Below are 12,432 nucleotides of genomic sequence, written 5' to 3'. Positions count from 1 at the left end.
TCTAAAGATAGGGCTACACCCTTGCTTGGGGCTAATGCAGCATGAGATTACAGATTAAAACTACTGCTTGTGTACCATTCTGGAAATCCTCATGCATTTAAGGACATTAATAAAGCCACACTACCTGTACATTTCCGATTGAAACAGAGAGCATGGATAACAGTATCTCTCTTTGAGGATTGGTTTAAATGTTGCTTCATTCCTGAGGTTGAAAAATATTGTAAAGATAACGATGTTCCTTTCAAGATTTTGCTTCTATTAGATAATGCTCCTGGACATCCTATGCATCTAGATCAGGGCTTCTTAAACTTTTTTCATTCACGACCCCATTTATGATTGCGAGTTTCTTGGCGACCCCATATAAATATAAAAGAAAGATAAATTAATATTTTTTGATGATTTATTTATTAGGTAACAATATACATATACATATGAAAATATATAGTTTTAGAATTCGTTTTGAAACATACAAAAATCTAAAATTAAAAATTGCACAAAAAATTGTAAAATTGTATTTATTATAGTTACAAAAATTATATGCCCTATTTTTCATCAAAATTGCATTTTTTGCAATAACATAAATAAAAGGGGATTCTGACCGTCTTAGTTCGCTCGAATATATTCGAACGCAGTCGTTGAGTGGTAAGTATTAAATTAAAATTAAAGTAAAAAATTTAATGAGATGGATGTACCTGTTTTTTATTGCATAACAAATTAAATCTTAGTGGAATGTTTGACACTGCTGGACATAAGACCTCTTCAACATTTTTTAGCACTGAACGATACTGGGATTTAATATGTGTTAAAGCTGAGAAAGTAACTTCACATAAATATGTGGTGTTGAATGGCAGAAGTACATTTAACGGCATATCAGCGATTGTGGGAAATTCAGTTCTAGTTCCGATCCAGAATTCAGTCAAGGACTTTTTTTGAAATTGTAGTTTTAAGTTTGAGTCACTCGAAAGCTCAGCAAATTCCTCTTGAGCTTTAAGTGGCAGGTGATCAATCTCACTTAAGCCAATCCAAAACGGCTTTTGAATCCAAACTATTTTTTGGAAATCAATATTTAATATAAAATATGTACGGAACTGTGTTTCTAGCGCTTTTAAGTGATCTACAATAATTTTTGCGATAAAAGTTTTACAATGAATTTTCTCGATTATAAAATTGTCGACACTGGAAAACATTTCGAACGAATTTTTTTTCTACCCTACTTTTCCAAATGTTGATCTTTTTGATAAAACTTTCAATTTTATCATTCGAAGTAAATATATCGCAATTTTTTCCTTGGAGAGACAAGTTGAGATCGTTTAATTTCGCAAAAATATCTGACAAATAACACAGCTTGGATAGCCATAAGTCATTTTGAAAAAAAGCAGCAAGTTCACATTTTCGTTCAGTTAAAAATATTTCGATCTCGTCCTTTAATAGCAATAATCTTCTTAAACTTTGACCTCTTGACAACCATCTTACTTCTGCATGTAATAATAAAGTTGTGTAGTTGGAATCCATATCCTTACAGAGATTTGAAAATAAGCAGCTGTTAAGGGCATGGCTCTTAATAAAATTTATAATCTTAACAGCATCCTGAAGCACATCGTTCAATTCTGGTGCTAATTTTTTTGCTGCAAGGGCCTCTCGGTGAATAAGGCAGTGAGTAAAAGTTATATGATCATAATGAGCAGCTTGAAAAAATGATTTAAAACCAAAATTTTTGCCGGTCATCGCTCTTGCACCATCTGTGCATATTCCACAGCAATTTTTCCATTCTAAACCTTCAGTTTTTAAAAATTCGTCAACTTTACAATATATGTCTTTTCCTGTAGTATGGTCTTCCAAGGACGACAAAATAACAATTCTTCCTCCACGCTTTCTTTATAAACGTACCTGACATATACTAACAACTGAGCCAATTTAGTAATATCAGTTGTTTCGTCCAACTGAATCGAAAATTTTGGGCTTTCTTTAATTCTTGTAATAAGTTGCACTAATTGGTCCTTGTTAATATCAGAAATTCTATTCGAGACAGTGTCGTTCGACAAAGGAATTTTTTGAATATCATCGCCATATTTACTTCCATGTAGTATTTCTACCATTTTAATAGCGGCAGGTAATACAAGATCTTCTCCAGTGGTGAACGGCTTTTTATTTTTAGCAATACAGTATGAAACTTCATATGACGCTAGTAAACATTTTTCACTAACGGTTATAAATTTTTCAAAGGATTTTTTTTCTTTATTTAAAGATTTATACAGTCTTTCAAAATATTCTTTTGGTTTATTGACATACGAAACATGCTTTGATTCAAGATGTCTTTTTAATTTTGATAGTTTCATACTCTCCGGAGCCAATAATTCATTGCAGATCAAACAAAGAGGTTGTTCATTACCCTTACAATTTTGAAATGTAAAGCCAAATTGAAGAAAAGACTCATCATATTTTCTTTTTCGCACATAAGATGCCTGTTTTTCAATATTTTGTCCTGCCTGAGAAGAGTTTGTAGCATTATTATCTGCGTCATTGCTATTCTTATTTAAGTTCAGCCATTTATCCGTGGCCAAAAATTATTTTGATCCTAAAATACAATAAATATATAAAAATAACATATTGCATATAATAATTGATTTATTAATTACCGAATAAATAAAAAAAACTAAAATCTCGTTACGGCGGAACACTGACAATTGACTACACTAGAAGAGCATCAATACTACACTAGTTCACATTACAGTCAGTGTTATTGAATCATAGTCTCGCTGCACGTGTGCGTGCGCATTCCTTCCTTTGTTTGTGTGCAGGTGTGTGAGTGTGACTCTGCACAAATACACATCTAGATGTTACAAAATCGTGTATTTAAATATTTGACATTAAAATCTCTCGCGACCCCAGAATTTTGCTACGCGACCCCAAATGGGGTCGCGACCCATAGTTTAAGAAGGCCTGATCTAGATGATCCAATTCGAATGTGAGAGTCATATTTCTACCGCCAAACATGACTGCACTCATCCAACCTATGGATCAGGGTATTATTTCGATTTTAAAACCTTACTATTTATGCTCAACATTTGCTCAGGCATTGTCTGCAATAGACGATAAGAAAAATTTTACATTCAGAGACTTTTGGAAATTTTACAATATTTATCATGCCACATTAAACATTAATAAGGCCTGGGCGGAAATTACTAAAAGTTGTTTAAATGGTGTATGGAAGAAAATATGCCAACGGCACATAAAAGGCTTCAAAGGGTTTGAAAAAGACGATTCATATGAAGAGGTTAGAGATAAGATTATAAAGGTTGCAGAGCTACTTCAGTTGGAGGTTGATGCCAAAGACGAGGAGTTAATAGAGGAAAAAGAGAAGGAATTATCTAACGAAGAACTTATTGATTTGCAGGCGGCGATAGTGAAAGAAGAAAATGTTGACGAAGCTCAAGATGAACTAAACAAGGAGCCAAGACGCTTCATCCCCAGAGTGAGATGGCAATGGCATTTCGTGAAATTGCATCAGCAATGCCAAGGTTTGAGAAGATGGATCCTGACACCGAATGATTCTTAAAAGTTAACGGAGGGGTGAATGATATGCTTGCTTGCTACAAAGAAATCTATGATGAAGAGAAAAAAGCCACTGTCCAGTCATCCATTAATATGCTCTTTTGTAAGGTTGAGCGGCCAACCCCTTATAAATCTCCACAGCCCTCAACCTCCGCAGTGGCGTACTGAGTATTAGTAATGGCCGCATGGTGCAAGAAAGCCTATGGCTTATGCTGCACCAGCAAAAAAAAAAAAAAAAAAAAAAAACGAATAAAACAATGATAAAATAATAATAATTAATAAAAGAAAAGGAAATTAAACCTATCATCCTATGCGCTTTCCTCACCCGAAGGTACTATCCAGATGACCTTTGAATTTCCCCAAACTGTCAGCCTCTACCACCCATGTAGGCAACTTATTCCAGTAATTTATAACTTGCTGGCTAAAATAAAACTTCCTGCAGTCCAATCTAAACATTTCCCCCCCGTAACTTGAATTTATGCCCCCTAGTTCTAGCATCATTTATAATCTTGAAAATTTCGTCCTCGTTCATTTTACTAATGCCTCTCAGAGCCTTAAACACCTCAATCAAATCTCCTCTAAGGTGTCTAGTTTCCAAACTCTGCAACCCACATATTCGAAGTCTTTCTTCATAAGGACGCCCTTTTGCCGATCTCACCAGGCGAGTTACCCGTCTTTGCACCCTTTCAAGAAGCTCGATGTCTTTCTTTAGGTGCGGTCTCCATACTTGAACACAGTATTCCAAGTGTGGTCTAACAAAAGCCCTATATAATGGGATTATCACGTCCCTATCTCTATTTTATATCATCTGATTCATGGGTGATGATGAGGTCTAGGATATTCTTTTCCCTAGTACTTTCCCTGATATGTTGATACAAATAACAGTCATCTAGTTGATTTAAAAATTTTGTTCCCCGTGTCAAGTTTCCTTCCCATTTACTCCAATCAATTAGAGGCAAATTGAAATCACCCATAATAAGACATTGACGCTTACTTGCCCATTCCATATGCATTTAGTGGCTTTCGTCATAATCTTCACAGTCACCTGGTTTGTAGATTACTCCTACTTGCATTATACCTTTGTTTCCAACTATCTCACACCATACAGATTCTATACTAGCATGTGAAACGTCTGAATCCGGGAAAGCTATCGTCACACTCAGGCTGCTTCTGGTAAGAAGCATTACCCCACCACTCCTTCTATCTACTGTATCCTTCCTAAATACATTATACAAGGTTGTACTGAAACTCATCATTCCCAATTTCCGGGTGGCACCGCATCTCCGTAAGCCCTATTATGTCTGCGTTACTTGTTTTAACCAGCAGTTCGAATTCGCTCATTTTATTGACGACACTTCTAACATTACTATATAAACAATTAAGACTTACTGTTCTTGTATATTTAACTACCCTAACATAACCCTTGACGTTTTTTAGGCTCTCTTCCCTTATTTATCTTATTTATTATATATCTCCTCCCTTCCCTTCACTTATCAACTGAAGATGTTGATTCTGGCAACGGTGCTCAAGAGGTAAAACTTATTGATGCCTATCTCCTCTTTTTTTGTAATTTTATAATTTTGAAATTTTTTTAAATTGCATTCTTTTGTAATTTTTCCTGCGCATGAGATAAAAAATTGGATAAATACAATAAATAATTCTATTTACATGTTTGTCGAACATTTCTTTTTTGATTCAATCAATTCAGTGAGCACAGTTGTGAGTGCTGCACAAGCATGGGGGAAATTCCGACTTACGTAGCGTTCTGCGGAACGCAACCCTTACGTAAATCGGGGAATTCCTGTATTTTATAGTATATTTTAAGCTCATATTGTATTATGCCTCGTGCATTTATATTTTAATATAGTATTATTTTGTACACCTTCTGGCATCCCTGATATTGTGGAATTAACTTCACAAATGGGTTGGTATGATTGCAACACCAGGGTATCTGACAACCCATCGACGAGAGAACAAGCTTTGAAAGGGTCTGGGTCGTGGTGCCCACTGGGAATAGATAACAATAGTTTTCTCTATTAGTGAAGCATTACTTATTAGCGGTAGTACAATACACGGTAACTCTGGGTGGTGGTGCCCACTGAGAATAGGTAACAAATAAGTCTTCTCTGTTTATTCGAAGTAGTACAATACACAGTAACTCACCAATGTAGTCACAATATGAGATACAATTAAATCGATGCCTTTACACTACAATTGTAGTTTATCTTTTATGAGCTGTCTGCAATGTATTTACACTACAAGTACATACTAGACTCCTCTTCATGTCACAGCTGTTATGATAGAGACTACATGATTATTAATCATTTGTTATAGTTAATTATCTGAAAGTCCTCCTTTCCTTTGAATAGCTGCAGTGTCTAATTTATTGCTGATATGTATTTTTTAGCAAAGTTGTCTTGTGCAGAGCTGGCAAACCTATGGAATGCATGCCCAAGATGACATGCAGGAAGGTTTTTCTTGGCACACTTCAACTGCTATCCCATTTTTTTTTTTTTTTTTTTTACCTAGCAGTTAAGTAAAAGAAACTTAGGTTAGCAGTGCATAGGTAAACAACAATTTTTTTTTCATAAAACCTATCAGTAATTTTGACACACACTCTCAAAAAGGGTTTGCCAGCCCTGGTGTTGGGCATACTACAAAATAAATCTTGTGACAGTTGGCGTAATGGCAAAAATAAATTCTTTACTAAAAGTATACTTTTTAATAACGGATCAATATACTTACTAAAATTATAAAAAATAATAATTGAAAATAATTTTTTTGTAATCTATTTTACAAATTCCTTTTTAGTAAAGGTATTTTTCTAATCAATTGTCACAAGACTTATTTTGTAGTATAATTGTGCTCTTGTCATTTGGCACAGTTTTAACCTGAAAAACTAATGCTAAAAAAAAAAATCGCCCTTGGTGTCAGTGTTGTTACGTTACTCTGTACCTTTGCAATAAATTGATTTGATATTGATAAAAACAAAAACTAATCATAATTAGAAGTAAGTGAATAATAGTCATTATAGCTACGGTGTTTTTTAGAAGGCTGAATGAAATGTGAAAAAAAAAGGTTAGGCATAATTTTTCTATTGTGGCTAATCAAAGTCTCAATATGAGCTTCCAAAAAAACTGTTATTAAAAATGGTTTGAGATAATTTCAGAAAATATTAAAAAAATTTCTTTACTGAAATTGGTTCTCTTGTCTTCCTGTGGAATTATAATAATAAAGTTGTTTAAACAAGTGTGTAATGAAAACTTCTCTACATGAAGGCAGCAAATATAAATCAAAACTGCTATTTATTGATATTTTGTTTTATAGAATTGGCTAAAATGAATTATAAGAAAGACTCTGATGCAGAGGACTATAGTGAATCTTCATGTAGTGATCCAGAGGAGGATGATGAAGATGAAGTTCCGGAGGAGCTGGAAAATAATTTTAATCATACTAAATCCTCAAGTAAAATGTCAGAAGATGCAACAAAAAAGAAAAACAAGTTTTCCAGTAATCTGGTAAGAGAAAACTTTAATCACTTATATGTATTTAATGTCATGTAAGTTTTTTCTGTCATGTGTGTAGTAACTAGGTTTGCACATTGTTCATGTCAGAGTAAAGTTCCCCTTTTCAGATGTGTTGTCCTCCTATACTTCCAAAATAAGGATATGCATTTTTTTTTTATAATTTTGTTATCTTAAAATAACAATCCATATGTCTTAATGAGACCACTGTTCATATTTTTTTCAAAATTAACAATATTTCTGTGAAAGCTGTGACTTGGAATGTATTGCAGTTTCATACTTTGTCGCATCTAAATTTTATCCTGCTTGTCTGGTACCACATCTTGATACTATGTCTCATTCTGGCATGTTTGTATTTGACTAGTTGGAACACATTGTAATATGTAGTATTAAAGATTTGTTCTGATTTGATTTTACATTCTCAAATTTTTACAGTAGTATCGCTGTCCATATTGACATATGAATTAGTTGTGATCACATATCAACCAGTAAAATATGTAGGAAAGGCCAGAAGATGTAGTATGGCAATTTTTGGAAAATATTCCTGAAAAAACAAATACATTCAACATACAAAAAGCAATGGTTCCCAATCTTTTGTTACTGAAGTCACACTTGAAGTTAAAAGATGTATATTCACAGCACACCTAAATAGTAATCATGTTTGAACTTGGTGGAGTTTTTCCTAATCCCATGGCACACCAGTTGAAAACCATTGTTTTAGTGCATGCAGGCTTCACATTGACTTGTGTGCTTTTATGAATATGCTGAGAGTTGAGTAGTGTGTATAGTGTACATAGTGTATATTTTGTCACAGTGTCTGCACATTCTTAATTCAGTTCTGAGGAGCGTGGATACCAGACCATTTTCTTAGTTCCATCCTAAAGAATTGTTCAGTAAGGTGTAGCATTATCATCCACTGAAAGGAACTGCTTTCTGATTAAATTGTGAAATAAGCACAAGGCATTAGTGTGTGGCTCTGTTGGATCTGGACAGTTGGTTAACACCATTTGATGTATTACAGATATATGAAAAACTGATTTTATTTATTTTATTAAATTCAAACAAAAAAAAGTAAAATAAATTAACATAATATAATTTGTTATACTGTTTGCCAGAATAGCACTCACTTTGAATTGTAAGTGTAACACAAATAATTTTAGAAACATATAATAAAGTGGAGTGGTTTATTATTATCAGACTATAATATTATTCTTTCTCCTCAAAAAATAAAAAATAAATAAAAAAAAACCAAAACAGGCTGGCATGTCAATCTTGGTAACTATGTATGTGTTGAATTTTATTTGTAGTATACCTCTTAGATTTACTTAACTCTGAGGAACTCTCTAGAATTCCTTAGTGTGGTAAATTTGGTTTATTGTGGTAAAGTTTTAAAATTCCTTCCAACCCAGAAATTCATGCCTAAAGATAGATTTTGATACTGAAATCGGAAAAAATCTGGTTTTATTTAGTTATTGGAATTGTTTCAATTGTTAACAATCTTTGTACCGATTCCTTTTGCATACCATTAAACTGATTAAAATTCTTCACATAGAAAAGTGTCTTTATTAAATCTTTCTTACCCCCATTTTAACTCCTAATACCTTCAAAATTTGATATGCTATGAGGTGGATAATGATGCTGACTAATGGTCCTGTTGACTAACTGTCCAGTTTAGTCATCTGTCTTAGATCTGGTTTGTTTAAGGATGTTAGATAAATGATAATAGTTTGTTAAGAGATATTGGATTGTATGAGAATGTTTGACTGCTCAGAGACCTCTTTCAATCAAAATGTGTGGTTGGCCACTCTTTATAATGCAACTTACACATCTGCTTTTGTTTTTCACTTCCAAACCATTTTACACACAGTGATTTATAGCAACTGCAGAGCCTTTGAAATCTGTTAACATTAAATCCTAAAATGTAGATTGTGTACTATTGTGTATTGTGTTAAGAAGTTATTCTAAGTGGATTAGACAGTATTGTTAGGCCATTATTAATTTTTTACACCACTGATACCAGTTTACTTTCACTTTTTGATGATGATGATGATTTTTAATAATCACAGCTAAACTAACTGAGACTATTTTCTCACATTCACAGAATCTCCACAAAAAAGCTCGCAGGTCAGTACAGTTCACAGCGTGTGTTTTTTTGTTTTTTTTTAAGGGTGACCCAAAACATGAAAGATTTCATGAGCTATAGCAGCAATTCTCAAAATGTGCATAAAATGTGCATTGCGACACCCTTGGGTGCCATAACTTACCAGGGGCATCGTGGATGATGTAATAATTTATGTAAGATTTCCATTGCAAATATTAAAAATGTATTAAGAATGATTTTTTTACTATTAGATATCTACTACTATTTGGTCTTTATTATTAATATAAATAATTATATAAAATATTTGGGGTATTTTTGATGAAGAGCATGCATCAACACATATTAATAATTATTGTATTAACATATTAAAAGTAAGAAATTGCATAATTATCGATGTTTTGCTTCAAGGGAGATGCCTGGAAAATTTTACAGCTCAAGGGAGGTGTGGGCTCAGAAAGTTTGTGAACTGCTGAGCTATAGTATTTTAGTACCATGTTTAGGTTGATGGTTGAGAAGACACTTGTTGATTGTCATTTTTGGGAAATACATGTGAAGGAAAGTTATTCCAAAGAATAGAAGGGATAAATGAGGAGGAGGAACAGTTAGTTTTGTGAGTTTGAAATTATTGAAGTTTGTGAGTTGTTGAATAGTTGAGGCATGTGTTCAGATTGATTTGGAAGGAAGAGAGAGAGAGAGAGAGAGAGAGAGAGAGAGAGAGAGAGAGAGAGAGAGAGAGAGAGAGAGAGAGCATACACATGCCAACTGCAATAGAAAGTAGAGGGAGTTTGTAAGATACCAGTCATTAATTAACCCAATTGCATGCTTTTGGGTGTAGAAACATATCCAGCTTCCCAGTACCCTAACCAGAATCTTGACTTCTTGAGGAATTTAAATTTCTTCCTCCTCCTCACTGCTGCACAGCAACTAAGATTAACTTTATGGTAAAGCAATTGACAGGAGAATTAGACAACATTAGAATTTCTGATTTCATTGGTATCAGAGTTTCACCAGCTGATCTTTGAAATTCACCTAAGTTGACATCAAGCTTGGATAAATTACCACAGTTATTGTGTGACCATTGGCCTATTGATATACTGCAATGATCATGCAGCAAGAATAAAGACAGATTTATTTAGGAACAGTGTATTCACATAAAGCTGTAAATAACAGTGAACAATAACAGTTTTCCATCTGTAACCAGTTATTGTTCACAGAAATTATTAAGTGAAATTATTAATTTCACTTTTTGATGATGATGATTTTTAATAATCACAGCTGAACATCATCATTATTATTATTATATAATTTTTGTTGTAAAATAATTACCAGTGTTGCATTCTCTAGGTTATTTCTTATTTAGTTGAAATCCCAATAGCAGTTGGATTGCAGTTTTCTTTCATTTTTTGTTTTACACAATAAAAAACCAGTTTGAAGTGTTGATTCGAAACTGCTCTACAGTTTTAGCTGGTTCAAACTAATCTAGAATTACAGTTGAATCATCACAGCTAAAATTGTAAAGAGCAAACATTAGGATCTTAAATATGCCAGAGATAAGCCAGAGAATGTGATTCTGATTATCATTAATTTCTCTTATTGTTGACTTTGTCTCACTAAGTTTGATTTTCAAGAATTATTTGGAGTGCTAAAAGGTTGTTTTTGTTACTTTTTTATAGAAGACATTTGCAGAAGAATACTTTCTTGCACATAAACAGTCAAAAACATCTACATCAAGTAGCACACTGGAAAAACTCAGTAAACCTTTATTTGATACGGGCACATTAAGGCAACTGTTGAAAGACTTTCCGAATATTCATAACTCTGAAATTAAAAATCTCTATCAAAAATACCACTCACTTTTTAATAAATGGCTCTTTCTTTTAAAGTAAGTATTTCTAAAATTAACTAATAGATTGATTTTGTCAAAAGAGTGAATGATAACTGATAATATAATGATAATAATGATAGCATATGATGAAGATAAATATTGTGGATAAATTGTTAGATAGCATATACAGCAATACCTTGCTTCGCACGGATTCAAACAGCACAACAGCACGGGTTTCTGCACATGTGCCAAAAGCTCCCATCAGGCAGTCAGCAGCAACACGCAACAGAGTTCAGTATTCTTAATTCCATCCTGCTGTGATAGCTTTTCAAACTTTTCATTTCACAATCTATTTTTTACCCCTTTAAATACGATCGAAAATAAATCTGCATCTTGGCTAGAAATCACTGCCAGCAACATGCATTCCGCTTGGCAGCATGTTTCACCCCATTTGGCAAAATGATACGGGTTTCTGCACATGTGCCAAAAGCTCCCATCAGGCAGTCAGCAGCAACATGCAACAGAGTTCAGTATTCTTAATTCCATCCTGCTGTGATAGCTTTTCAAACTTTTCATTTCACAATCTATTTTTTACCCCTTTAAATACGATCGAAAATAAATCTGCATCTTGGCTAGAAATCACTGCCAGCAACATGCATTCCGCTTGGCAGCATGTTTCACCCCATTTGGCAAAATGATTTAAATTGCAAAATGCAATTTAAAACCAGTGAAAATGATTTTGCTGGTTTTAAATTGCAAGTTCAGGCAAATCTCGAGGACATTGTGAAGATCGGAAAAGACTTGGGATTCGAAACTTTGGATACTGCCAATGTATGTGACTGCACTGAATCACATGGAAATGACTTAGATAATGAAACTATACTTGAAATTGACGAGCAAACTGCATATGAAGAAGAGGAAAACACTGAACTGGCACCAAAAGAATTTTCAAAAGAATTTTGGAGAAAGTTTATTGGGGGGGGGGTTGACATGCCTGCCAGGCAATTATGAATGGAGATCCAAATGTTGAACTAGCATCAAAATAAGTCAAATTTTGCAAGATGGGATTTGATGCTACAAAGACTTGTACGCTGGGAAAAAGAAGAGATGTCTTCAGACTTCATTACTGAAATACTAAAATAAGCAAAGCTTTTTTCCTCATTTTTCATGATGTTAGTTTCATTAATAAAATTTTTAGAATATTTTTTATTTCAAATTCTTTTAATTGGCTATCAAAATCAAATGTTTATAAATTTATTATAATTTGTTTATAGACTGTTTCTCTGGTACGCATTCAATTAAAACCCATTATAATTATACCTCAATCAGCACGGTTTCACATAACACGGAACAGTTTCGGTACCAATTATCAGTGCAATGCGGGGTATTGCTGTATACAGTATGATTCAAATCAAGCAGTGGCATGATCA

At 33.6% G+C, this 12,432-nt stretch overlaps 1 protein-coding gene across 1 annotated transcript in view; it reads left to right on the top strand.

Moving 5' to 3' along the window:
• Orc2 (origin recognition complex subunit 2) overlaps positions 1-12,432 on the top strand; it is a 122,701-nt gene that overhangs the window by 67,716 nt on the left and 42,553 nt on the right. Inside the window, exons 5-6 of the mRNA XM_090380663.1 lie at positions 6,880-7,070; positions 10,851-11,059. Coding sequence (XP_090236789.1) covers positions 6,880-7,070; positions 10,851-11,059 — 400 coding nt within the window. The remainder of the gene's footprint in view (positions 1-6,879; positions 7,071-10,850; positions 11,060-12,432) is intronic.

This window comes from Mastigoproctus giganteus, chromosome 9 (assembly GCF_048544385.1).
Source record: "Mastigoproctus giganteus isolate SK-2022 chromosome 9, ASM4854438v1, whole genome shotgun sequence".
NCBI classification, from domain to species: Eukaryota; Metazoa; Arthropoda; class Arachnida; order Uropygi; family Thelyphonidae; genus Mastigoproctus; species Mastigoproctus giganteus.
The sequence above is the reverse complement of the archived record's forward strand: the minus strand, read 5'-3'. Positions and strand labels throughout refer to the sequence as shown.